General features: G+C 39.4%; 1 protein-coding gene across 4 annotated transcripts; it reads right to left on the bottom strand.

Annotated features, from left to right (window-relative positions):
- Positions 1 to 417: 417 nt before the first annotated feature.
- Positions 418 to 23,655, bottom strand: LOC130103541 (uncharacterized). Of its 4 annotated transcripts, none has more exons than XM_056269791.1 (4): positions 23,536 to 23,655; positions 1,610 to 1,650; positions 1,192 to 1,524; positions 418 to 976 (listed from the first exon to the last, which is right to left on the bottom strand). In XM_056269791.1, exons 1-4 carry the CDS (start codon positions 23,544 to 23,546, stop codon positions 750 to 752), a joined length of 612 nt encoding a protein of 203 aa, XP_056125766.1. In that variant the 5' UTR covers positions 23,547 to 23,655; the 3' UTR covers positions 418 to 749. The 4 variants fall into 4 exon arrangements, 3 of the variants coding, with proteins under 3 accessions (XP_056125766.1, XP_056125764.1, XP_056125765.1); XM_056269789.1 differs by having other exon boundaries at positions 419 to 985; positions 23,536 to 23,651; XM_056269790.1 differs by lacking the exon at positions 23,536 to 23,655 and adding an exon at positions 2,227 to 2,308 and having other exon boundaries at positions 419 to 985.
- Positions 23,656 to 26,334: the final 2,679 nt, after the last annotated feature.

Genomic DNA, 26,334 nt, shown 5'->3' with positions numbered 1-26,334 from the left:
GAAGCGTTGCTCGCTGAATGCTTAGCTTAGAAAGTTTAGCATCGATGTATTTTATAACGTCCTCGTTTCTTCACACGCCGTCAAATTGATGTTGTACCCTTTCTTCTGCCCAAATGCTCAGAAGAGCTTTGGTATCTTCGACAGACCAGTACAGGCGATTCTCCATTTCGAGCAGCGATTATTTTGTGCGATATAAAAACGTGAAATGTGCATCTTGCTTCAGATCATAATGTTCCATAACACTGATAAACTCCGCCTTTTACCTTAAGCACGCCTCTAGCCCGAGCTGGCCCAAGGTATTCGACGGGCCAGAAATCCTGGCCGTTGGCCCTGAGTAAGCCCTGATCAAGCCCCGGAAGTGACAGTGGAAACGCGACTGGCCCTGGCACGCAGTAGCACGGCTCGGCCCTGGCCCGGCAGTGGAAACGCGGCTAATGATGTTTCCCCAAGAAATACATCCTAACAGCTGTAAAATAAAACTGTTATAGGCTTAATGTGATCAGCAGGAAATACAGCAACACACACTCACTCAATCTACATGATTCCATTCTGTTCTCTGTTATTCAACCAAATCCTTTACAGTCTTCTGCTTATTTATTACTTTCTTCTGTCTAAAGTTGTGGCAGCAAAAATGAAAGCATCAATCTCCTCCACTGACTCTGTGTTTAGCGCTAAAGCTCAAGCAGTTGCAGCTGTTACAGCTTTACAGTTGTGTCACATACCAACTGCTTTATCATTATTATCAGCTATTAATTATTCATAGGTTCAACCTCATGAGCGTCTGAACCCATGTCGTGTCTGTCTGCCCTACGACTGCTTGAGTTCTTTCTTATCCGCCAAGCTACAATAAAACCTATAACTATAACTATAAATACAGATGCAATGCCAACCCAGAGCCAAGGCGATGATGTTTCCACACTGTTCAGTTCTGTTTCTCCTTGTTTTTCTTGTTCAGTCGATACGGTTCGTTTTCCTGCTGTTGATTCTGCAACAAAAATTATAACAGGAAATGTTACCTCACAGTGATAAAGATAACAGATCGGTCTATAATTTATATACAGAAGCATTCAGACTCAAACATCACAAGTGAACATCAAATAAGGGAACAACTTCTTGCAGTATTTAGATTTTAAAGCAAACTAATTTAATTTAATTAAAAACTTCATGCCCTAATCTACTATTTTCACACACCCATAATGATCAGCTGTACAGTAGGATATGAGGCATCTGATGAGTGTGTGATGAGGCAGGTGTATTTTCCTCCATCAGCATAAATAAGTTTGTTGAGTTTGATGGAGAAGTTTCCTCTCTCATACTCCTCTGGAAAAGTTTCAATTCTGTTTTTATACTCTGGATCCTGTTTCTCTAGTGAATGACTGCTGGGAATTATATCACACACAATCTTGCTGCCATTGTGTCTCCAAAACACATTAATGTCTCGAAGTTTATGATCTTCTTCAGTGGAAGAACACGGCAGGAGAACAGAACCGCCAATAACAGCCTCTACTGTTTCCTGCAGACACACTGAAACAACAGAAACTTTAATTGTAAATGTACTTTAACAGTCAGTGGCATTCATTCAACTTTCAAATGTAGTTTAAGTGCTTACCTTTGTTTATCAGCACCGCAAACACACAGATGAAGTCGCAACTGCAGAAACAGAAAATAGCAAGTTTATTTAACTTCCTTTGATTCAACTTGAATAACATGACACAAACACTAAAGTCATGAGTTTGATTCACACATAATAAAGGTAAGATGGTAAGAAAAGATAGGGTGTCCATCCCATACTTAGTTTTATCACTAATCTCTGATAAGAAATAAAGTTAATCTCTAAATATGTTACAAACTGGCAGTAAATGTTTTTAAGGGAGCAACTATTGGTAAAACCTTGAATTCACTACAAATAAAACTACTATATCAAATATAACTACCTGCATATGTACCAAAATAAAATAAAGATTGCTAATGCTAACTGCTAACCACTTGATCAAAATAATAGTTACAGCAGATAAACAATGCATAAAAAGTTTATAATCATAACTTAACCAATTCATGATTAATATTTTAACAACCCTAAAAATTCCCTTTTAATTCTAGTTAAATTAAGCATTTCACAACCAAAACACAGCAGGCCAAACACGAGCAACAAGCTAACGTTCATTGTTGATGTGTGCGACACGTGTGTCCAAATAGCGTTTCATTTTTTGCATTCAACAAACATACCTGATCATTATGGTGGCGCAATATTATCAATATATGTTTTATTTGACTTTATTGCATGAAAATACTTAAATTAGGGTGAAATACTACTTTGACAACAAAATATCGTAGCTCTTCAGCTTCCGTACGCCAAGCTTTCTACGTATGACATCAGACGTAAGTGACGTCAACAGGAATAACGTCAACTGATCAGACACGCGCAGATGATGATAGGCTTGTTTGAGATGCGCCTTGCCTCGCCTGAAATGTATGCGAGAGTAGGCGGCTGCACGGCGTCGGTGTTGCTAATAATCTGGATGTAATTTAAGTTCTGTTGCTTTTATATGAAAATAAATATAATGAACAAGACACCCAAAGTACTTGTTATTTAATTACATTCCAAATACGTGTTTATCAATCATTTTTCTTTTAATACAGTCATGTGTTTTTAATATATATGTTTTAAATAAAAATGACATCACATAACCCATATCGCACTGTCAGAGAGTTTGGGAATATTCATACATAACGTACACATAAAACATGATATCAGAGTTTTAAAATCAAACATTTTAAAAGAGAACAATACATCACGGTTGTTTAAAACAATGAGCATTAAGCTGTGTCGTCAGCAAGTCGTTTCCCATCGTGCTTTTGATCAGCGCAGTCGGTGGAGAGCAACTGCGCGCAACTGGTCGGGTGGCGAGATGGCGTCGAGGAAACATCACTCTGCTGTCGCTCTGCAATAAGTAGCAAACCTCGGTTTTTTTAACAGTTAACACGAATTGAGGGCTTTAAAATGCTATCCTAATGCTTGACAAATCAGAGACTTTTTGAAGAAGATATTTATACGTGTTTCCTTGCTTTTTCGGCTTTTTTGAAAATTGGCTGAAGTTAGTGGCTAACGCAAACCACTAACGGCTAACTTAACTTTTCAAACAGACTGTCACTTCTTCTACTCGACCAGTAGCCCTCAGTTGATCCTCATATTCTTAAAAAATGGACAAAGAGGAAGATATTAGTCAGCATTATGCACTCATACGCCAAGAAGGCTCCACAGACCCAGGCTGAAGAAGGCGAGATGGAGGTAACTTTGCCGGAACAGGAGGGCTCGGACTCGGCGCAACCGTTGCCTAATTCGCCGAAGCTTCGAGCCGCCAAGAGAAGCAAAATAATTGAAGACAATGAAGGTCAGTCTGTGCCCAAATTCTGTTCTGCTAATAATAATGGAGAGGGTTGAAAAAATGCAACAGGAGTCACTGAGGAGGTTGCAGTCGTTGGAGGCGACAGTTAAAGACAGTGTTGTAGTCGAGTCACTAACTGTTGAGTCCGAGTCGAGTCTCGAGTCCCAGTGTTCGAGTCCGAGTCCAAGTCCGAGTCACCAAAGAAGACTCCGAGTCGAGTCCAAGTCGAGTCACCATTACCGGAGTTCAAGTCCGAGTCGAGTCCCGTGTTCGAGTCCGAGTCGAAATTATATAGGCCACACTTAAGCTAAATCAAGCAACATTTTTCAGGCACTCTTTCTTGCAGCTATAAATGTGTATGATATCACTAGAATTGCCTTTGACCTTAGTTCAAATCCTTGTCAACTAGCTGTGGCACGATTATATTTAGGCTATTTAATTGTTTAAATACATTTTTGGATGATCAGTCAACTGGAATGGATAAAGAAAAAATAAAAGAAAGCCTAATTGGACAGAGGATGAGAAATGCATTCTTCTTGACGAATATGGTAAAAGAAAAACATTTTTGAAATTTTGAAAAGCAAACTAATCCCAATGTAACTGCGGCAAAAAAACAGAAAATGCAGTGCTAAAAGCAGTTGTACCTCCGCAGGAAAAGACTGGTTGCGATGTGTGACATAGTCAAGGTCGCCGTCTAGTTTGTTAGCTAAAATAAACATAGGCCTAATTGTGTTATTGTATGATAAATGGGATTAAGCGCTGAGCGCGTCCGACTTTGGCTCAGCGCCAGCCATAGCACGAAAGCACAGTTTAAACCTGGCAGTTATGTTACGTCACTGTACGTTCGCTCCTTAGTGGTCAGCTCAGCTGCTGCAAAGCGTGCCAAAATCGAAATTACTGATTAGATGTAGAGGAACTTATCTAGTGTTAAATGAGTGTTACGTTAACTCTCTCACGAGAATGCGGCGTAAAATGAGTGACGTCAGTGAGTGTGTTGTCAAGCAAGGAGAGCGAGCGGTAGCAGTGTCTGTGAGGGAAAAAATAGATCACGGCCGGTCTTGGACCCCGAAACAGGAAAAGTGTAACATCTTATATCAATTTTTTATAACCTATTTAGTCAGAAACAACGTCATTCATTTGATGAATGCTCAAGTCCGATTTTATATATTCTCGAGTCCGAGTCCAAGTACTATTCATCAGTCCGCGAGTCCAAGTCGAGTCACAAGTCCAGAGCATGGAGTCTCGAGTCGGACTCGAATCCAGAGAATAAGGACTCGAGTACTCCATCACTGGTTAAAGATAACACTTGCACCATAAAAAGTAGGGATGTCCCGATCCGATCACACGATCGGAAATCGGGCCTGATCACGTGGTTTCAGACTCGATCGGAATCGGACGTTACCTCCCGATCAGGACTCGGATATATGTAAATTAGGGGTGTAACGGTACATGTATTCGTAATTATTGAACTGTTTCGGTACAAGGCTTCCGGTTCGGTACGCATACAAACCAATGATTCCTAGGACCATTTTTCCTGCAGACAAAATCCGCGCTGGCGCGATCACCACAACGTTGCGCAACATCAAATGGCAAACGTAATGAAAGCGGAACGAAACTGCGCTTCTCATTATATTGTGCTTAACGGACCATTTATCAGTTCGGACCAGCAACATCTGTGCAGCGCGAGATCAAGCGACACTGTGCTAAGAGATCCAGTGAAGAAAACATTTGAATTCACCACTGAAGTAATAACATCGCTGCGAGATCTAGTGAGCAACAGAAGCATTCACATTTCTCCGTTATTAACCGTAGATCTCTATTAGATCAAACAGCGCTGACGTGGAAACCAGGAGAAACATTGTGCCGTGAATGAACATGGATTTAATGTTGCACTTCAAAACTCAAATATTATATAAATATATATTTAAATGTTATTTTTAATGTGATTACCAAAACATTATTTGTTCATCCTTCAAAGATTACCCCCATTTATAAACCTGAAAGTTTCAAGATGTAGGAAAACTCAAACTTATTTAAAAATATTTTTTCTTTTAATAAATAGGAAATTTCTCTGGCATTTCTTTCTTTTTGCTGTATCGTATTGAACCGCAAATTTTGTGAACTGTTACAACCCTAATGTATATATATTCTCATTATTTTTTTATACACTTTTATAACATTTTTATTTTTTGTTTACATGCCTGCCGGGTATTTTAAGTTAAGGTGCTATTTGTTTTTATATTAGACTTTTTCTATATTTACTGTTGCACTAAAGTCCAAAAGTGAAGATTTTATGTTGTTTATTACTTGATTGTTCAAGCTACCTCACAGAAGTGCTCTGTTTGTTAACAGAGTTGTTGAATGTTAAAATAAGGTGAATTAAATAAAAAATAAGGAACATCCTGGATCTGTTTTTTCTCTCTTCTTTATTCTTTTTTTATGTATTATATAAGTATCGGATCGGGACTCGGTATAGGTAGATACTCAAAATCAAATGACTCGGACTCGGACTCGAGGGCAAAAAACCCTGATCGGGACATCCCTAATAAAAAGTGTCACTGACGCTATGGAATATATGGGGAAACAACTAAAAGAAGCAACAGACAAAGTTGAGACCCTAGAGAAAAAAGTCGGATTCTTGGAGAAAGAAAACGGTGTGCTCCGTGACAGGTGCAATGAACTTGATAATTACAAGAGGAGGTGGAATCTACGCGTCACCGGGGTAAAGGAACAAGCGGGAGAAAATGTAAAAAAAATTATGGTGGACCTATTCAGCCAGGTCTCACCAGACATCGCAGAACAACTGGCCTTTTCCGTTGACATCGCTCACAGACTAGGACCCCGCTCGGGAGAGGCACGTTCCAACCGCCGTATCATTGTGCGGTTTCTATCACGAACCCAGAGGGACAAGATTTGGAAGGACGCCAGAACATTGACCATACTCAAGGACAAAAAAAATCTAAATCTTCGAAGACCTGACCCAAGATGCCAAGGATGCCAGGAACAAATTGTGGCCGCTGCTGGAACAGGCGAGGAAGGAAGGGAAGAAAGCGGGTTTCAGAGGGCATTTCGCGCATATTGATGGTAAAAGGGTAACAGTGAATGACATGTGAGCCAGGCCGCTGAACTGCTCTAGCACATGTATGTAAATCTTAACTAGGTTAAGAGCAGGTTTGTTTGTTTGGATAACAGATTTACAGATGTAATGACTTAAATTGTGTCTGCTCTACTTCTGGGTGGATTATTCATCTCAAGAGTAAAGTTATCAAAAAACAAAAAACAAAAAAAAACTACCAGTCACGTTCTACATTAAATATTAAACAACAACAAAAATGCGATCAAAAAAATTATTAATAATAAAAATCTAAAAAATTAACTTAAAGGATTCACAAAAAAAAAGGTATTTTCAAAGGGTTACCTAATGTATTTTCAAAGTCATCCAACGTATTTATTTTCTACTTTTGCTAGTGTGAATAATTCACACAATACCTCTGTTGTAGAACTGCTACAGAACCTCTGCTAGAACCATACAAGCTTATGAGTTGTATGAATAGGAGCAACTTTCTACTGTCTGATTGGATAACATTAATTTGGTTCTTCAGTAGATGGATATATAAGCCGTTTTGTTTTCAAATATAGACATAATGCTCTCAATGCTGAATATCATTTTTTGGTTAGGACTTAAGAAAAGATGGGTAGAACGAAAAATGTAAGGGTACAGATGAAAAGCACAAAAAGACTGAATTAAATGTGTTATTTCCTATTTTGTGTCAAACAATTTATGCTAACCAATTGTTACCTATTGCTCTAGTTACACTTTATAAATCAGTTCATTTTAAGGTTAACGGCTCTTATATAGCCTACATGGAGAAAAAAAAATCTTAAAATATTTTCCTCAAAGGACATAGTTTACTTTTTTTAGGGGGTAGATTTGTCATATGTATACAGAATGTACCCACATGCCCATTGTCTTTTGCTAGGGGTTTGTTTTTTTGTATTGCAGAGTTTATTACAAATTTCTTTGTAATAACTTTGTAAGTGTACAGACCGTTTTATAAGATATTTTATGAAGACAGTCCACTTCGTGTATACAGACAGGAGCCATCTTTGGAAAACAGTCTCAACTACTCAAACCACGAACGACGTGCTAAGTGAGCTGAACTGTATGAAGTTCAGTGAACTTCTGAACTGTATGAATGGCGTTCGTGGTTTGATTAGTCGAGACTGTTTTCCAAAGATGGCTCCTGTCTGTATACACGAAGTGGACTGTCTTCATAAAATATCTTCTTATAAAACGGTCTGTACACTTACAGAGTTCTCAATGCTTCGTTTTGCATGTAGGGACCCTCATTATGTTACTGTGTTAGTGTGGGGCTATTTTGAGTCTTGTTAGTGGTATAAACTAGCGATTTCTTTTTACTTAATAGATGCCCCCATTACTAGTGTTATACGCTAAACAGTTTTTAGAGATAAAACTCTTTACATTCGATTATCATGAAAACAAATCTCAGAGAACGGTTGACTAGGTAGTACCAATGTTTTATTAGACCAAAGGTTCATTTTGCGCCGGAGTTCTCCTTTAAAGAACTGATTGAAAACTTTTGGATTAAAGCAGACTCTCAGAAAGATTATGGGATAAATTGGGAGCTTCTAAAATATGAGTTGGGGAAGTTTCTCAGGAAGTTTGGTGGTGATTTGGTGGGGGGCGCCCTGAAGCCTGATCACAGGAGCGGGAAGCCTTCAGGGCGGAGCCGAACGTGGCCGTGGCCAGGGCGAAGCAGGACGTGGGCGTGGCCGGGGCGGAGCAGGACGTGGGCGTGGCCGGGCCGGAGCAGGACGTGGGCGTGGCCAGGGCGGAGCAGGACGTGGCCAGGGCGGAGCAGGACGTGGGCGTGGCCAGGGCGGAGCAGACGAACCCTCGGGCGTCCAGGGCGGAGCTGTCGGACCCTCGGGCGTCCAGGGCGGTGGTGACCCTTCGGGTGGCCATGGTGGTGAGGACCCTTCGGGTGGCCATGGCGGTGAGAACCCTTCGGGCGGCCCTGAAGCCTGATCACAGGAGCGGGAAGCCTTCAGGGCGGAGCCGAACGTGGCCGTGGCCAGGGCGGAGCAGGACGTGGGCGTGGCCAGGGCGGAGCAGGACGTGGGCGTGGCCAGGGCAGAGCAGGACATGACCAGGGCGGAGCAGACGAACCCTCGGGCGTCCAGGGCGGAGCTGTCGGACCCTCGGGCGTCCAGGGCGGTGGTGACCCTTCGGGTGGCCATGGTGGTGAGGACCCTTCGGGCGGCGATGGCAGTGAGGACCCTTCGGGCGGCCATGGCGGTGAGGACCCTTCGGGCGGCCATGGTGGTGAGGACCCTTCGGGCGGCCATGGCGGTGAGGACCCTTCGGGCGGCCATGGCGGTGACCTGTGACCTATGGCCCCCCCCCAAAATTATTGGGGAGAGTGACAGGCTCTGGGACAGGCTGGGCAGACGTGCCGTAAACCACCTCAGGCTGGGCAGACGGGATGTGAGCAGACCCAGACTGGGCAGACGGGACGTGAATAGTCTCTGGCTGGGCAGACAGGACGTTAACAGTCTCTGGCTGGGCAAGTGGTGAGGGCTCTTTGCTGGACGGGACCAGTGGCGAAGGTTTTGAGCTGGACGGAACCAGCGGCGCAGTGGGTTTTGAGCTGGGCGGAACCAGCGGCGAAGAGGGCTTTGAGCTGGGCGGAACCAGCGGCGAAGAGGGCTTGGCGCTGGACGGAACCAGCGGCGAAGAGGGCTTGGCGCTGGACGGAACCAGCGGCGAAGAGGGCTTGGCGCTGGACGGAACCAGCGGCGAAGAGACGGTCTCTGGCTGGACGGTCTCTTTGGACGGTCTCTCCGGCTGGACGGTCTCTCCGGCTGGACGGTCTCTCCGGCTGGACGGTCTCCAGCGGTGAGGAAGACTCGGCTGGACTGGACGGGACCAGCAGTGAGGGCTCTGGGCAGGACGGGATCAGTGGTGGAAGCTCTGCCTTAGGGCTGCACGATTAATCGAATTTTAATCACGATCACGATTTTGGCTCCCCACGATCAAATTTGCGTGATCGAGCGATATTTAAAATGCGTCATTGCGTTCCTTATCAAAGCTTTTTGTAAGCGAATCTAGGCTCTGTAAACCACTGTCTGATCACGTGATTCCATGCACCGCGCGCGCGCAGCTTGGTTGACAGTCACAGAGAACAGAGTAACGTATAACAGATAGCGGGTCATAAGGCTATAAACAAAGAAAACAAAAAAAATGTCTAACGTAGCAGAGGGCGAGGCTGAGGAGCTTGTACCGAGAATCGGATCGTCATCCATTGTGTGGAAGCATTTTGGGTTCAAGGCAAGTGACACAAAACAACAACAGGTTATATGCAAAGAGTGCCGTAAAGTTGTGTTGGCGCCACAAAGCAACACAACGAACCTCTTTAACCACTTAAAAAAAAACCATAAAGTTCAATACGATGAATGTATAAGGAACAAGAAATGCATTGCAAAGACTAATCATCCCACATCAACTCAGACATCCATTGAAGCAAGCCTTTTTAGCGCATCGCCATACCCATCCACCTCCCAAAGACACAGTGAAATAACGAATGCAGTCGCATTTTATTTGGCCAAAGACATGTGCCCAATAAACACGGTGACAAACGAAGGCTTCAAATTCTTGGTCAACACTCTGGATAAACGATACGTGATCCCCTCGCGCAATTATTTTTCCAAGTTGGCACTACCTGCGATGTACAAAAAACGCAGAGGGGAAATAGAGAGTGATCTTGCCAATGTACAGTACTTTGCAACTACAACGGATCTTTGGTCAAGCAGGACAATGGAACCGTACATGAGTTTGACAGTTCATTACATCGATGAGGATTTTGCAATGAAGAGTCGATGCTTGCAAACGTCTTTTTTCCCGCAAGATCACACGGGAGAGTCAATTGCCCAGGGTCTGAGGGAGGCGATGGCCTCTTGGAGCTTGCAGGAGGAGAGGCTTGTCTGCATTACAACAGACAACGGAGCTAATGTGGTTAAGGCAGCTTCTCTAAATAACTGGACTAGGCTACAGTGCTTTGGCCACAGACTACATCTAGCAATAGGTGAGTAAAAGTTATATTAACCCTTACAAACTGCTGTCCCTGCTGTAAATATTTATTACTGTAAATATATAAATTTAAAATATAAATTTATATTTTTTTCCAAAATATATTCCAATATATTCTTAGCAAAATATACTTAAATTACTCCGTAATTTATGGTCATACAGAATAAAATAAATATGAAAAAATAATCTGTAAGATGTCTACTTTTGTATGTATCTACTTACAATAAAAAAAAACATTGTGCTTTTGTAAAATTGCAAACATGCATGATCAATATATCGTTATAAACATGTAATTGTCTTCTTTTAAATTCTCTAATTAAAAGTGAAAACAAATATTCTCTGTTTATGTAATCTGTATGAAAAGAGAGATGTCAGTCTAATGTGAAACCGCCCACGGAGAGCGCGCGCTATTCAAACGCAAATTATCTGAGGTGATCCATCAGATTCATGTACTTTATGCTTTGAGGAATAAGAATAGCCTAATATTAATAATAATACTGGAGAAGTTTACCTCAGAAGTGTTGGTTTTGGTTTCATTTCGAGGAGCAAAATGAATTAAAATAATTGTATATTAATTAAAAATATATAATTAATTAACCATTTATGCTATATTTGTGATAATTAATTTTAGTTAATCAGTGCCTATTATGTTAATGTGTGTGAATATGTTACTGATAATAACAATATAGCCATAACAACTGTTATTTCTGCTAGTGTTGAGAAACCAAACAGTTTTACTCATGTTGTCTGACATAGGATTGAACTAACTTAAATCTTGAATAATATGATTGTGGTTGTTTACCAAATATTTGGTTTAATTTGGCATATTATTTGTTCATGTTCTTTCTTAGAGTATGCAATGAGAGATCCTCGGATTGACCGAGCAGTGGGTCTCTGCAAAAAGCTGGTAAGCAGTTTCTCGTACAGCTGGCGACGTAAAAAGCAGCTAACAAAGGCACAAATAGAACTGAAGCTTCCAGAGCATACACTGAAGACCGAGTGTCCCACAAGGTGGGGATCAAGGCAGGCTATGATTGCACGAGTCCTGGAGCAGCAGAGGGCAATATCTCAGGTCTTGTCCGATGACAGAAAAGCCCGACACCTCATCCCCACTTGGCAGGACATAGAAGTTCTTGAGGCCATCAATAAATCCCTCAGCCCTCTGTCAGAATTTACTGATGCGCTTTCCAGTGAGAAGTATGTCAGCGTTTCCTTTGTGAAGCCAGTCCTCCACCTTTTCAGATCCTCCATCTTGAAAGTGAACGATGATGAGACAGACCTAACCTGCACCATCAAGACAAAAATCCTGAGCTATCTGGATGAAAAATACAATGACCCTCTGACACAAGAACTGCTTGATCTGGCTTCTGCGCTTGATCCACGGTTCAAGCTGAGCTACGTCAGTGAGGACAATGTTGCACAAATTCATGCCAGACTGACTTCTGAAATGGCGAGGACTGCACCTGCAACCATGGCTGTAAGTAATAATATTGATTTTAGATTCACAGAATGTATGATAAATTAATGATTTTTTTTAAGTGGATTAAAATGATATGAAATCCAGTGGTGTAATGTACTCTCTGGAAATGAGTCTTGAATAGATTTAGATTATTAGGGCTATTCATTATTCATATCTTATTTACTACACACTTCAAGGAGATGGGCCCAACTGATCCTCATGGTGAGACTGCTGAGGATGCCAATGAACCCACAACAAAAAAGAAAAAGACTTTGGGGAGTTTCTTTAAGACTGCTGCTGCTGAGGGAGCCACACAAAGACTCAGTCCTCTCCAAGAACAACAAGCTATATCTTCTGAGCTTCAGTCGTACCTACAATCAGGTAACCTAGACCAGCCTTTCTCAAACTTTTTTCAGTCGGGGCACCTTTCAAAAGTGCATAAAATCTCAAGGCACCCCAGTGTAAAATATAAATTAAAAACACTGCATAACCCAAATGTAAATGCAAATGTCCTGTTTATTTAGACAGAACAGTAATGAACAGAGCATAATACGAACTGTAAATAACAATAACAATAATAATAACAACTTTACAGGGCTATCACTTTTGTGAAAAAATCCTGATCGATTTTTGAGACATAAACCGACGTTCATTGAATCGATTGTAAAATCGATTTTCCATGTCTAAAGACATTTCCATTTTCAGCGCCAAATATAGGCAAATCCACGGACAACTAACAGGCATTAGCACGAGCGTAAAGAGTGCGCTTGAGACGCGCACAAGTCAGCAATATTTCTGATGATTTATTGGCATGAAGTTTCGTGCACAATGACAAACAGGAGTGCAAGATTCTCGAAAAACAATAAGCAGAGTGGACTGCCATAACATCAATGAAAAACATTACTGCAGGCTTCAACATGGCTGTGTTTACTATTAGAAATGTCAAACAAATTTCGGCCAACGTAGGTGATTGTAGGCCGGATCTGTATCTGTATGCATGGGACTGTCTGAATACCGGCAGAATTCACATTTTTGTTGTAAAAAGAGACACGTTATGCAGAAGTATACCGGTAGTATAGTTTGTATGTGTGTTTGTCAGAGCCTGCAGTTGCTGTGTGACGCGCGTTCGCGCGGTCGGTGTTGTTGCTATAACGCGTTGCTATGGGTTGCGTCACTTGCGTCAAGTTGTGTGTGTGTCTTGCTTCGGTCTTGTGAGACGGATTTTTATGGTTAATTTTATATATATATATTTATCTAAAATGAATTTACAATTTTATTAATACGTTCATATGTTTAAAAAGAAGAATGTATTTATGTAAATTCAAATATATATATATATATATACTGTATATATATATATATATATATATATATATATATATATATATATTTTTTTTTTTTTTTTTGCCTACGTAATTTTTTGGCGGCACCCCTGACAAAGTCAGGGGGCACCCCAGTGTGCCGCGGCACCCACTTTGAGAAAGGCTGACCTAGACAGTGAGGAGGACCCGCTTGACTGGTGGAGGGAAGATCAGAGACTCTTCCCACGTCTCTCAAAACTGGCGAAGAAGTACTTGGGCATCCCGGCTACAAGTTCTCCCTCTGAGAGGGTGTTCAGCACAGGGGGGAATGTGGTGACCTGCCTTCGCTCATCCCTCAAGCCAGAAAATGTCGATAGGCTAGTGTTTCTTTCCAAAAACCTGTAAACTAGACTTTTCTTCATAGTTCTGCCGTAAAATGTTCTCATTTGTTTACATTCTGTTATGTTATATTTGTTTTTTATCGACTGTATATTTTGTGTTTTATTCACATCCATTGCAGGTACAATGCAAGTTAATATTTTGCTTCCTTAAATACTGTATATTTACACAATGGAAAATAGTGCCCTGTTGAATTTTTTTTTTGTACATTTTCTTTATGGTTTTATTTTGTTTTTATTTATTCTTTAAGGAGATGCGCTGAATTTTGGTAAATAAGAAGACCTATTTTATTTTAATGCACATATTTGTTCAGCAGCAGGAATGTAGCACAAAATGGATGTGAATGCAGTTATAATTAGACAATAAAATTTGTTTTGGTTAATCAACAAATAATCGTGATAATTAATCGTGATCTCAATTTTGATCAAAATAATCGTGATTATCATTTTGGCCATAATCGTGCAGCCCTACTCTGCCTGCTTGAATCCAACCGTAGGATTCAGGCTGGACACTGGGGTTGGAGTGGGGCTGGTGACATCATCGACAGTGAAGGATGATCCGCAAGATACCAGCACCCACTCCACAAATTGGGCAAAGCTTCCTTGAGGAGGTTCCCCAGACAACTGCGCTCGAGTGGTGTTGTTCAGTCCCACACGTAGAAACGTGCAGAGGAAGTCATCTGGGAAACTGGTTTGAGGTACCAAATCGAGGAAAACTTCTAGGTGTTCCTCAAGAGAGCTGTTTCCCTGCTCAAGACACAGCAGTTTGACCTTTCTTTTAGGTCGGTTCTTCTGTCACGATGTGGTGTGGAATGAAGACAGACTGAGGCAAAGGCTCCAATTCAAACTTTTACTATAATCAACTAACACAAACTGGTACAGGCAGGTAGGCAGAAGTGTAACATTCACAATACAGGGTAACATTTACAAGAACCGACAAAGACAGACTGAACAGAGAGAACTAAATACAGATACAAACGACCACTAACGAGGTGAGGACAGGTGACACGGATGATAAAGACGATGAACAGGTGGATGATTGAGGGAGTGAATTCAGGTGTGGAGACAAGGAGGATTCTGGGTAGTGTAGTGCAGACTAAGACAGACTGGTGCAGACGGAGACTGTGACAGTGATGGTATAACTGCTGAATTATACAAAATTTTTGATGAATTACTAACCCCCTACTAACTAATGGCAGTTAAAGATTGTGATGTTTCAAACATATGTGGCATTCTTGTGAAGGACCGAGTTACATACCAGGGAACAATAATAACTAAAGATCAAAATATAAGAAGTCCATTAAATTTTAGCCCAATCATGGGCGTAGGTTTGGTCTCAGCTTTGGTGGGGACACAACCCCCGACCCCCCCCCCCCCCCCCCCCCCCCGGCGGGAATTATTTTGTTGTAAGATATTGTATCCTGACCCTTCTATTCTATATCAAATTCTATTGATATATTCTATTCTTAAAAAAAAAAGAAAAGAAAAGTGCATTAGATTAAACTGGGAAGGGTCATAAAACTTGCATATTGCTATCCTAGGTTTACTGCTTCTATTGTTCTCAATTGTAAGTCGCTTTGGATAAAAAATGTCTGTTAAATGAATAAATGTAAATCTGTTGTGGTTTGATGCTGTCTTTCCTGCATACAAAATGGTTAATTAATTCTGTTGTCTATCCTATGGCTAGCAAGTTTAACCCTCCTACCAGATATTGTTATTTGGATATTATCAATCAAATAATGATTCATTATATTTGAATAACCAACAGTGTTAACTTTTGCCTTTTTAACATTGCCAACATGTTTTTCCAGCACATATGTGTCTAGCAAGTAGGCTACACTACAAATACATTACATAAACAGAATGTAGAAACGAAAAATGTCTCAGATGATCCACTGTTTATGACTGCAAGATTCTAAGTTAAGGTAGGCTAATTAACATTCAGTGACTTGCAAACGTCTATCATGATAGTGCGACTTCTATGAGTCTATCCGTGCTGCACACCCCTAATTAATGCTCCTAACCGTGAAAGATTGCAGAAGCTAGGTTTAACTGTAACAATATCCTGGGTAACCAGGATCACCAGTTAATACTATTTTCCACAGTAGAATCTGCATTTGAAAGCCTGGTCAGTCACTACTACTGCTAATTATTTGTGTGGCTAGTTATTTTTGCCTACACTCTGCTTTATGAAAAAGCTTCGTATGTCCCTTTCTTCTTCTTGGGTGACATAGCTGATCTACAAAGTACAAAAAGGGGCAAAAAAACCGGAATATTAAAATGTTTTACTCTGGCCTTTGTATATGGCAGGCAGAGAGACAGCCCTGGTAACTTACCGTCGGCGTCGTCACGCGCACACACACACACACGCACACACCACCCGCTCGCTGCCAGTGAGTGCAAGCCCAAAAAGTAGTCCCGGCCCGCGCGTGTAGCCTGCCTGTCAGATACCCCGCCGCCAATCAAATTACGGCGTATCTTGTACTGTAGTCGTCCTGGCCGTTGGAATCGATCCAAATAGCAGCGCAAAGATCCAAATGCAGCGCAAATATCAAAATAGCAGTTCAAAGGAGCTTGCTAAATATTGGTGGGGACAAATTTGTCACCTCAAAATATTGATTGGGACTAGTACCTAGCGTCCCCCCCTAAACCTACGCCCTTGAGCCCAATCATTGAAAAAACAAAAAAAAAGTTAAACTCTTGGCTACAAAGAGACTTATCCTTGAGAGGAAGAGTATTACTGACAAAAGCGGAGGGAATTTCCAGACTTGCTTATTTGGCGGCCTCTTTGGATGTTGATTGTAAGGTATCGAAAATAATTGACAATATGTTGTTTAATTTCGTGTGGAAAAACAAAACTCATTATGTCAAAAAGTCTGTAATAATGAACACAAATCAGTGTGGGGGCTTAAACTTTTTGGACTTCACAACTTTAAGCAATACCTTCAAAATCAACTGGCTCAGACAATTCTTTAACAATCCAACATCACTTTGGAACTTTATTCCAAACTATATTTTCTCTAAAATCGGTGGCTTGAATTTTCTGTTATTATGCAATTATAGTATTAGCAAAATCCCAATCAAACTGTCCAATTTTCACAAACACATGCTTTTGGCTTGGTCTCTCTTACATAACTTCTCACCTCATCGTTATTACATTTGGAATAATAAGGACATTCTCTACAAAAACAAATCTTTAGTTTTTGAAAACTGGTACAGGAATAATATTGTACTTGTTGGCCAACTCTATGATACAAGTGGCAGACTGTACAGTTATTCAGATTTCTTGCGGAAATTTCAAATTCCTGTTTCGGTTAAGGAGTATGCAATTGTCTTTGATGCAATTCCCTCTGGTATCAGAACGCTGCTGGGAGGCATTAATTTCCCATGGCCACTGACTCACAATATGAATTTATCTGATACTGCTGTGGGGAGTTTATGCTTTTCTGCGGTGCACCAAACGAAAAATAAAACTATTAGGACTTTATACCAAAAATATATTGTTACTATTCCTTATATAATCCCATATTGGAATGGGTTATTAGAGAATGTCCCTTGGAAAAACGTTTGGTCTTTGCCTTTTAAATATTAATAAGGTGAGAGAAGTTACGTTTAAATTAATTCACAGATTCTACCCAGTAAAGTGTGTGCTTAAGCGGTATAAACCAGATATTGAATCTGAATGCTCTTTCTGTAAAAGGTCAGATATTTGCCATTTATTTTGGAAATGTTCATACACAGAAAAATTCTGGTCAGATGTCCTTAAATTTATCCAAAACTTTGTGACATCACGGCTGAATGAAATTGGAACTCATAACTGTAAGTTATGCTATGAATTGGACTGCTTGTTGATCAGCCTTGCTGGACTTTGCAGACCCCACTGGATATTATTTATTTATGTATGTACTTTATTTATGTATGTATAGTTTATTTATGTATGCATAGTTTATTTATGTATGCATTTGTATGTGTTGTTTGTAACTGAAAATGCTGTCAATAAAAAAATAAAATAAAAAAATAATAATAATAAACTGCGCGCGACTCCAGAATCCGACACGTGCGCCTTGCGGTCGTGAGAGTTTTTTGACATACGTCAGCCTGACATCAGAGCTTTGGATAATAAGGGATGCAGTTGATGAGATAGGGATAGGAAATATGACGGTTAGTCCAACTGTGCCATTATCTAATGTTCCTCCTTGGCTATTAGGGGAGTTAGAGGTAGATTTGCACCTATTAGAGTGGAAAAAAGAGAATAGTATTGATAGGAGTCAGGTTAGTAGATATATAGAGGATAATTATTCTATGTTTATTAAAGGGACACTATGCAGCTTTTTTAGCTTAACTGAACAGCCTCAGAGTTATTGAAATGGTTATATAACTTCTTTCGGGTTAAATGGTGGGCGTCTCGACCCCCCCTGGTGCCTGTGAGCACAAAAATCTCACTTGCAACTTCGGTGCGGCGGGCCGCGTCAGGAAGTATCGCGTGATATCAGCTCTCGCGATGTAACATATTCCTTTACGGCAACTGCACACATACACACAGGAACAAGGTATAGATGGATGGAGTTTGTCACACTATCGTCATGGCTGAGCCGGCATATAAGATGCAGAAAGCTAGGAAAGCATTGTCGGAGGAACAGAGAAAGAGGAAACGGCAGACTGACCGAGCGAGGAGTCGGACACGAGCATAGGCATAATTTGCGGGTGTGTTATGTCCCCATTGAAACTTCTCGCGGCACGGATGTAACGTTACCATTACAAACAAATAAAACATCTCCAGGTAACTCTAGTAGAGCATTCATTTTGTTCGTTTGTTAAATAAGAGGCGATCTGAAATGTGTTATTTTTGAAATCAAGTGACCAAAGTGCTCGTTGCCTCTGCGATCAGTGGTGCAGATAAGTTACAGTGTTCTGTTGTGACGCGCGCCTGAATCCGTTGCGGGGACTGAGAGACTCTCTATATTTTGTTATGGTGAAATCACAAAATCTAATGCACAAAAAACATGTCCCTGCTTGAAATACAACCACTAATAAACAATCGGTTTTGATGAGGAACATAAACTATACTACTAGTACCGATTAGAACCCAGAACCTCTGACACACTTGGCAAAAGTTCTGCCTCTGGACCATTAAAATTGTCGGATCTATGTATTTAATCACGTGAAAATTCTCACCACTAACAACATATATTATATCTCATTAAACGACAAATTAAACACAATGTACTATTGTACTATGTAACAGGCCATGTCACGCTCTGAGTGAGTGGTATTTACGACAGTAACGTTAAATTCAAGTACTCCACAGTAACTCTAGGGGTCGCTGTTTGACAAAAACGGGATTTCTGCATAATGCCCCTTTAAGATATATACAGATGCATCAAAAACAGAAGATAATAGAGTAGGAGCTGCGTTCATTATACCAGAAGTAAATGTTATGTTAAATAAGAGAGTAAATGATAAAATGTCAGTGTATACAGGAGAAATGCTGGCCATTCTCTTAGCCCTTGAGTGGGTTGAAAATAGTAGGTCAAGGGAAGTGTTAATTGGGTCAGATTCAAGTAGTGCGTTAACCAGTATTAAGAACATGCAATCCGAAGCAAGACATGATATTTTGTTGGAAATAGCTCAAGCTGTTTATAGAGTTAATAGAGTAGGAGTAGTAGTAAAATTCATCTGGATTCCAGCTCATATAGGAGTAGAAGGAAATGAAATGGCAGACAAATATGCCAAAAATGCAACCAAAAGAACAGAGATAGATATGGTAATAAGTTATAGTAAGGCGGAAGTTAAAAGCATCAAAGAAGAAATGAGAAAGAAGTGGCAAGAGGAGTGGAATAAAGAAACAAAAGCAAGAATGTATTACAGTATCCAAAAGAGGGTAGGAGGTATGAGAGAAAATAATAGGAATAAAAGGGAAGAGGACATTATTTCAAGAATGAGATTTGGGCATACTGGATTGAATAGTAAGCTTACATTAATAGGGAAACATGAAAACGGGATGTGTGAGGTCTGTAATATTAATGAAACAGCAGAACATGTTATTATAAATTGTCATAAGTATAAGGAGGAAAGGATGAGGTTGAAAAACTGGTTTAGAAAAGAAAAAATTAGATTTGAAATGAAGGAAATATTACAAATGAATTCAGGACATGTAGGGTATAGAGCGATATTTGTGTTTTTGAGTAAAACAGGGCTTAGTAGAAGAATATGAGTTGAGTTGTCTTAGAAAGTTGTATTTAATAATAATGATCATGTATGAATAGTAATAATGTAATTAAATATTTATGAAGTTATTTATTGGTTTTATTATGGATGTATGTATTTATTTATTTATATATTTATTTAAAGGTAGTGAGGAAAGGCTATTATCCACACTCCATATCAGAAGGTGGCGGTAATGCCCACTTAAAAGTTGTTTGCCAACCGCCATTAAAAGAAAGAAGAAGAAGAAGAAGAAGACATCAGAGCAAGGCCCTGTCCCAAATGGCACACTTCTGCCCTGTCCCAAATGGAACCCTAAGCACTCGCGGTCTTCCTCTGAGTCCGCACTTTCGGGACGTAACGCCAAATGTCGGGAAGAAGTCTGCTGTGGAGTCCGCATCAGCGCGGGCTCGGCAAAAGTGCGCATCAAGGGCGCAAATCGACCGCAGAGGGGGCGCTCGCGAGCACCCTTCTGAGATCTAAAAATGACAAATGGGACACACTACGGTCTCACGGACTTAACGGACACGCGCACGCGGCAGCCATTGTAAGTCCACAAGACCGAAAGTGCACATGAAGTGTGCCATTTGGGACAGGGCACAAGACGGACCGCACTCGGACATATTTCTAACCAAGTTCCAATATGTCAGCGCCATATCAGGACGCTGGCGGCTTCAGTTCTCTCCAATGGAAAAGAGCGAATTGGCGTCGTCCATCTTTTTTTACAGTCTATGTTTCTAACCGGCATGCATCTCGCACTGATCACCGGTGATCGGTTCTGCGCAGATTTTGCTCATCTCAAACAAGCCTATTCATTTCTCTTAAATTTACTCCGGTAGGCTATAATCAACACTCCTGGTCTTCTGCTGAGTTGATACTTTAATTAGGGTGAAATACTACTTTGTCAACAGAAAGTATCGTAACTCTTCAGCTTCCGTACGCCAAGCTTTCTACGTATGACATCAGACGTAAGTGATGTCAACAGGAATCACGTGAACTGATCAGACACGCGCAGATATTCGTTCTTAAATTTACTCCGGTAAGCTATAATCAACACTCCTGATCTTCTGCTGAGTTTTCACCATTATTAATATCATGATGTTTCTGATCTTAGTCATTGAATCTCTAATCATCTGTCTTTCAAATGCACTTTTATTCATCAATAAAATATGACTTTTTATTGTATCTTTACCGTTTATTTTATTTTAAAAGCATTTTATTTATCATTTTCATTGGTTTGACTAGACTGTAAAAAAATTCTTCCAGTTTAGTTCCAGTTTAACAGTTTGTCAACCTTATATTTCATTAAGTTATACAATGTTAATATACTTTAACTTTCCAAATTTGCCTTTACTTAAAAATGTACCAATAACCACCATAATAATACAGGAGGCACAATAGAAATGGCCTATTAATAAAACATGATTAATACTCATATAGACGGTGCACAGGGTCAAGCACAAATACAAAACACCATCAGAGTAACACACAACACTAAAATAATGCAATAAACATGAACTAAATTACATCAAATGTCATTCAAAACACACCAATGTGCATTACTGATAAGAATTATTTATAAACAATTTAATCATGTGTGGTGTGTAACGACTTTTACTGTTTTTACTGCCTAAATTATCTGGTAATTCATAGTTTTTACTTGCCAAAACCATACATTTATTTCACAATTAAATTAATATGATGAAACATTTGCAGTTTTTTTACCATGTAGTAAACCAATAACATGTTTTAACTGTAGTATACCAAATATTGTGTGCAAAATATTGTGCTTGTTTCACTGAAAAAAATCATCAGGTTTGACGTATATTAATATAAATAAGCTGTTTTTTTCAGCAGGAAGCTATACTCGTCCTTCTGTCTGATGTGACGTTTGATCCAGTATTAGTGAAATGAACAGCAGTAAATGAGTAAATGTTCTCAGACTTACATGAGTATCTGAGTGAAGCTTCTTTCTTAAACTCCTCTGAGAAAACACTGTTCTGGATCCTGATCCTCAAGTGAAACATTTCTCTGAATGATGTCTTATATTCCCGCTGTCACTGAATCTTAATACACACTCATGTCTTGACTTTAGCTTATTACTACTGTAAGAGCACGACAAGAACGCAGAGCTTCCAGCAACATCTTCATTCTGACCTACAGACAAAAAATGAAAGAGAGAGAATTGAATTTAACAAGGAAATGCAGCCCGGCTTTTAAAAATGGTTTTCAAAAATGTATTAACGAATTAATCATCTACAACAAGATATTACCTGTTTCTTTTTCATATCTGATCTCAGTCCAGCAAGATCTTTCTCACAGTTCCTCTCTCTTGTTTTCATCCTGACAGACTGAAGAAGAGCTGAGAGACTGAGGCTGATATTACCTGATGATCTGGTGGGAGGAGGAAGAGACTGATGGGAGGAGGAGGAAGAGACTGATGGGAGGAGGAAGAGTCTGATGGGAGGAGGAAGAGACTGGTGGGAGGAGGAAAAATATGGTGGAAGGAGAAAGTACAAGTTTTGTTTGTCTAAATAAAGAGAGAGAAAGCAAAAGCTCACAGTCTTGTAATAAATTTGCCTGTCAAACTTTGTTTGTACACATACAGTATCAGCATGTAGGTTCAGTTGCATGTTGCTTTTTAAAATAAAGTTAAACTTTTTTAATTCATTGGCACATTACTTTTGTTTTGCTGTATACATCTAATCATCAGGCTGTTTCTGAAATACACACATACATTCAGTTTGATTTCTTCAATAGTTTGCACAGGTTTGACCTGATGCCAGTATCTGATGAATTTATATTGAGTTTTATAAGCTTGATGTGGAAACTCAAACCTAACTTCACCTCATGGGACAACACAGGACTACAGAGTGTAATATGTTTCCTCTGCTGCCCTCAAGAGGCTTCGATTGTTATTTTTCCACCATATAAACCCAATGAATCCCTCAGATACTATTCAAAATAACCTTTTAATGTAGGCCCATTCAGGGGTTAGATGACGATGAGACAGTGGCGTTCAGAATGTGCACACCAATTCAATTTCAGTACACAGATGTGCTGTTTATGAACGTATGTATGTATGTGTGTAAATGTTTACCAAAAACGATGTAAGAGCAGTGTTGGGGGTAACTCATAACTTGAGTTACATAATCAGATTACTTTTTCAAATAACTAGTAAAGTAACGCATTACTTTTACAGCAAAATATCTGAGTTACTTTTTCAAATAAGTAACGGAAGTTATTTTTCCCATTTATCCCCATGAGACAAATCGAAGTGCAGAGGCGTTTTAATGTGAGCGTGCATTTACTCATCTCACATGCACACAAAAAAAGATTAAATATTCCTTAAAATGAATAACATCAGTGAAATGCAGAATCATAATACTTTGCAAACCTCCAATAACTAAATATGTTAAATAAAACATTTTTTAAATACAAAATGTTATGCATTTAATCTCACTTTATTGACCAATGTACTTGCTTCTGACTTTCGATGATTCAGTTAAACCATAAGCAAAAATTATTATTTCATTATTATTGGTATTAATATATAAAATATAATTCAAATTATAAGTGATTGGAGAAACTAAGTTTTTCGTAACTTTGAATAAATTGAACCAATTTCTTTCGCAAAATGATTCACTGTTTTATGTTTTGCATTCAACAAACATACCTGACCATCATGGTGGCCCAATATTATCAATATATGTTTTATTTTACTTTATTGCATGAAAATACTTTAATTAGGGTGAAATACTACTTTGTCAACAGAAAGTATCGTAACTCTTCAGCTTCCGTACGCCAAGCTTTCTACGTATGACATCAGACGTAAGTGATGTCAACAGGAATCACGTGAACTGATCAGACACGCGCAAATATTCGTTCTTAAATTTACTCCGGTAAGCTATAATCAACACTCCTGATCTTCTGCTGAGTTTTCACCATTATTAATATCATGATGTTTCTGATCTTAGTCATTGAATCTCTAATCATCTGTCTTTCATATATGCACTTTTATTCATCAATAAAAGATATGACTTTTTATTGTATCTTTACCGTTTATTTTATTTTAAAAGCATTTTATTTATCATTTTCATTGGTTTGACTAAACTGTAAAAAAATTCTTCCAGTTTAGTTCCAGTTTAACAGTTTGTCAACCTTATATTTCATTAAGTTATACAATGTTAATATACTTTAACTTTCCAAATTTGCCTTTACTTTAAAATGTACCAATAACCACCATAATAATACAGGAGGCACAATAGAAATGGCCTATTAATAAAACATGATTAATACTCATATAGACGGTGCACAGGGTCAAGCACAAATACAAAACACCATCAGAGTAACACACAACACTAAAATAATGCAATAAACATTAACTAAATTTCATCAAATGTCATTCAAAACACACCAATGTGCATTACTGATAAGAATTATTTATAAACAATTTAATCATGTGTGGTGTGTAACGACTTTTACTGTTTTTATTGCCTAAATTATCTGGTAATTCATAGTTTTTACTTGCCAAAACCATACATTTATTTCACAATTAAATTAATATGATGAAACATTTGCAGTTTTTTTTTACCATGTAGTAAACCAATAACATGTTTTAACTGTAGTATACCAAATATTGTGTGCAAAATATTGTGCTTGTTTCACTGAAAAAAATCATCAGGTTTGACGTATATTAATATAAATAAGCTGTTTTTTTCAGCAGGAAGCTATACTCGTCCTTCTGTCTGATGTGACGTTTGATCCAGTATTAGTGAAATGAACAGAAGTAAATGAGTAAATGTTCTCAGACTTACATGAGTATCTGAGTGAAGCTTCTTTCTTAAACTCCTCTGAGAAAACACTGTTCTGGATCCTGATCCTCAAGTGAAACATTTCTCTGAATGATGTCTTATATTCCCGCTGTCACTGAATCTTAAAGGAGAACTCCGGCGCAAAATGAACCTTTGGTCTAATTACACATTGTTACCTAGTCAACCGTTATCTGAGATTTGTTTTCATGATTATCGAATGTAAATAGTTTTATCTCTAAAAACAGTTTAGCCTATAAAGCTAGTATAACGCTAGTATATTGGGCATAGTGTAATGACAAATAAAAATCGCTTGTTAATACCACTAACAAGGCTGAAAATAGACCCACACTAACACGGTAGGATAATGAGTGTCCCTACCTTCAAACCGAAGCATTGAGAACTTTGTAAGTGTACAGACAGTTTAATAAGAAGATATTTTAAACATACAGTCAACTTCGCGTATACAGGCAGAATCCATCTTTGTGATGTATGTATGTGTGTAAATGTTTACCAAAAACGATGTAAGAGCAGTGTTGGGGGTAACTCATAACTTGAGTTACATAATCAGATTACTTTTTCAAATAACTAGTAAAGTAACGCATTACTTTTACAGCAAAATATCTGAGTTACTTTTTCAAATAAGTAACGGAAGTTATTTTTCCCATTTATCCCCATGAGACAAATCGAAGTGCAGAGGCGTTGTAATGTGAGCGTGCATTTACTCATCTCACATGCACACAAAAAAAGATTAAATATTCCTTAAAATGAATAACATCAGTGAAATGCAGAATCAGAATACTTTGCAAACCTCCAATAACTAAATATGTTAAATAAAACATTTTTTAAATAAAAATATTTATGCATTTAATCTCACTTTATTGACCAATGTACTTGCTTCTGACTTTCGATGATTCAGTTAAACCATGAGCAAAAATTATTATTATTATTATTATTGGTATTAATATATAAAACATATAATTCAAATTATAAGTGATGGGAGAAACTAAGTTCCCTTTCGTAGTCACTCCGAGTTACGTGAATGGGGGTTTCGCCAGAATTTGCATAGCGTATCTCCGCCCCACCGCGTGGGTATTTAAGGAGAGACACCGGCAAAAGCAGATCATGTTTTCGCTTCAGAGCCAAGAGCATCTCTTCACTCCACAAGCCAAACCCTGAGTTTTCTTCAGTGACTACATCTCTTCGAGACGAGCGAACTCTCCGGTGTTGGTGTGACGGCGGTATCCAGCGAGTTTCACATTGCCTGCGAGCTGAGCAGTGGTCTGCCAGTCTGTGTGTTCTCCCTGGTCGCTTCAACATCTGCAGAGTTTTTCCTCTCACTAAAGAGCTGCACGCGGCACGTCTTTTTAAAGACGCGTCTTTCTATTTCTGAGTGTGGTATTCTGATAGATTCAGCTGATGGGCGCGAGCACTGTTTTGAGTGTTTGGGCTTTGATCGCGCTCAGACAGCGCTCGTGGGTGTGTCACGTTCTCTCACTGGGAACGTGACCATCGCAATGTAATGGTCGAGACTCGATGAGCTCAATGGAGTGAGAGTCCCCTCATCCACACCCCGATCTATTTTTCTCCACGTGAGATAATACTTCGGCTGGTGGCCAGGGTGACCTAAGACGGCAGGTTTGGAACTAAACCGACGAAAATTA

Source organism: Rhinichthys klamathensis, unplaced genomic scaffold, assembly GCF_029890125.1.
Source record: "Rhinichthys klamathensis goyatoka isolate OS25496 unplaced genomic scaffold, OSU_Roscu_1.1 h1tg000289l_1, whole genome shotgun sequence".
In the NCBI taxonomy this organism is placed as follows: Eukaryota; Metazoa; Chordata; class Actinopteri; order Cypriniformes; family Leuciscidae; genus Rhinichthys; species Rhinichthys klamathensis.
The sequence above is the reverse complement of the archived record's forward strand: the minus strand, read 5'-3'. Positions and strand labels throughout refer to the sequence as shown.

Excerpts from the sequence above, each read along its gene's own strand:
- LOC130103541 (XM_056269789.1), bottom strand. Across the intron at positions 1,525-1,609 it reads TGCGGTGCTGATAAACAAAG|TGTGTCTGCAGGAAACAGTA; the intron begins GTAAGCACTTAA and ends CTGTTGTTTCAG. Across the intron at positions 986-1,191 it reads TGTACAGCTGATCATTATGG|AATCAACAGCAGGAAAACGA; the intron begins GTGTGTGAAAAT and ends TTTTTGTTGCAG.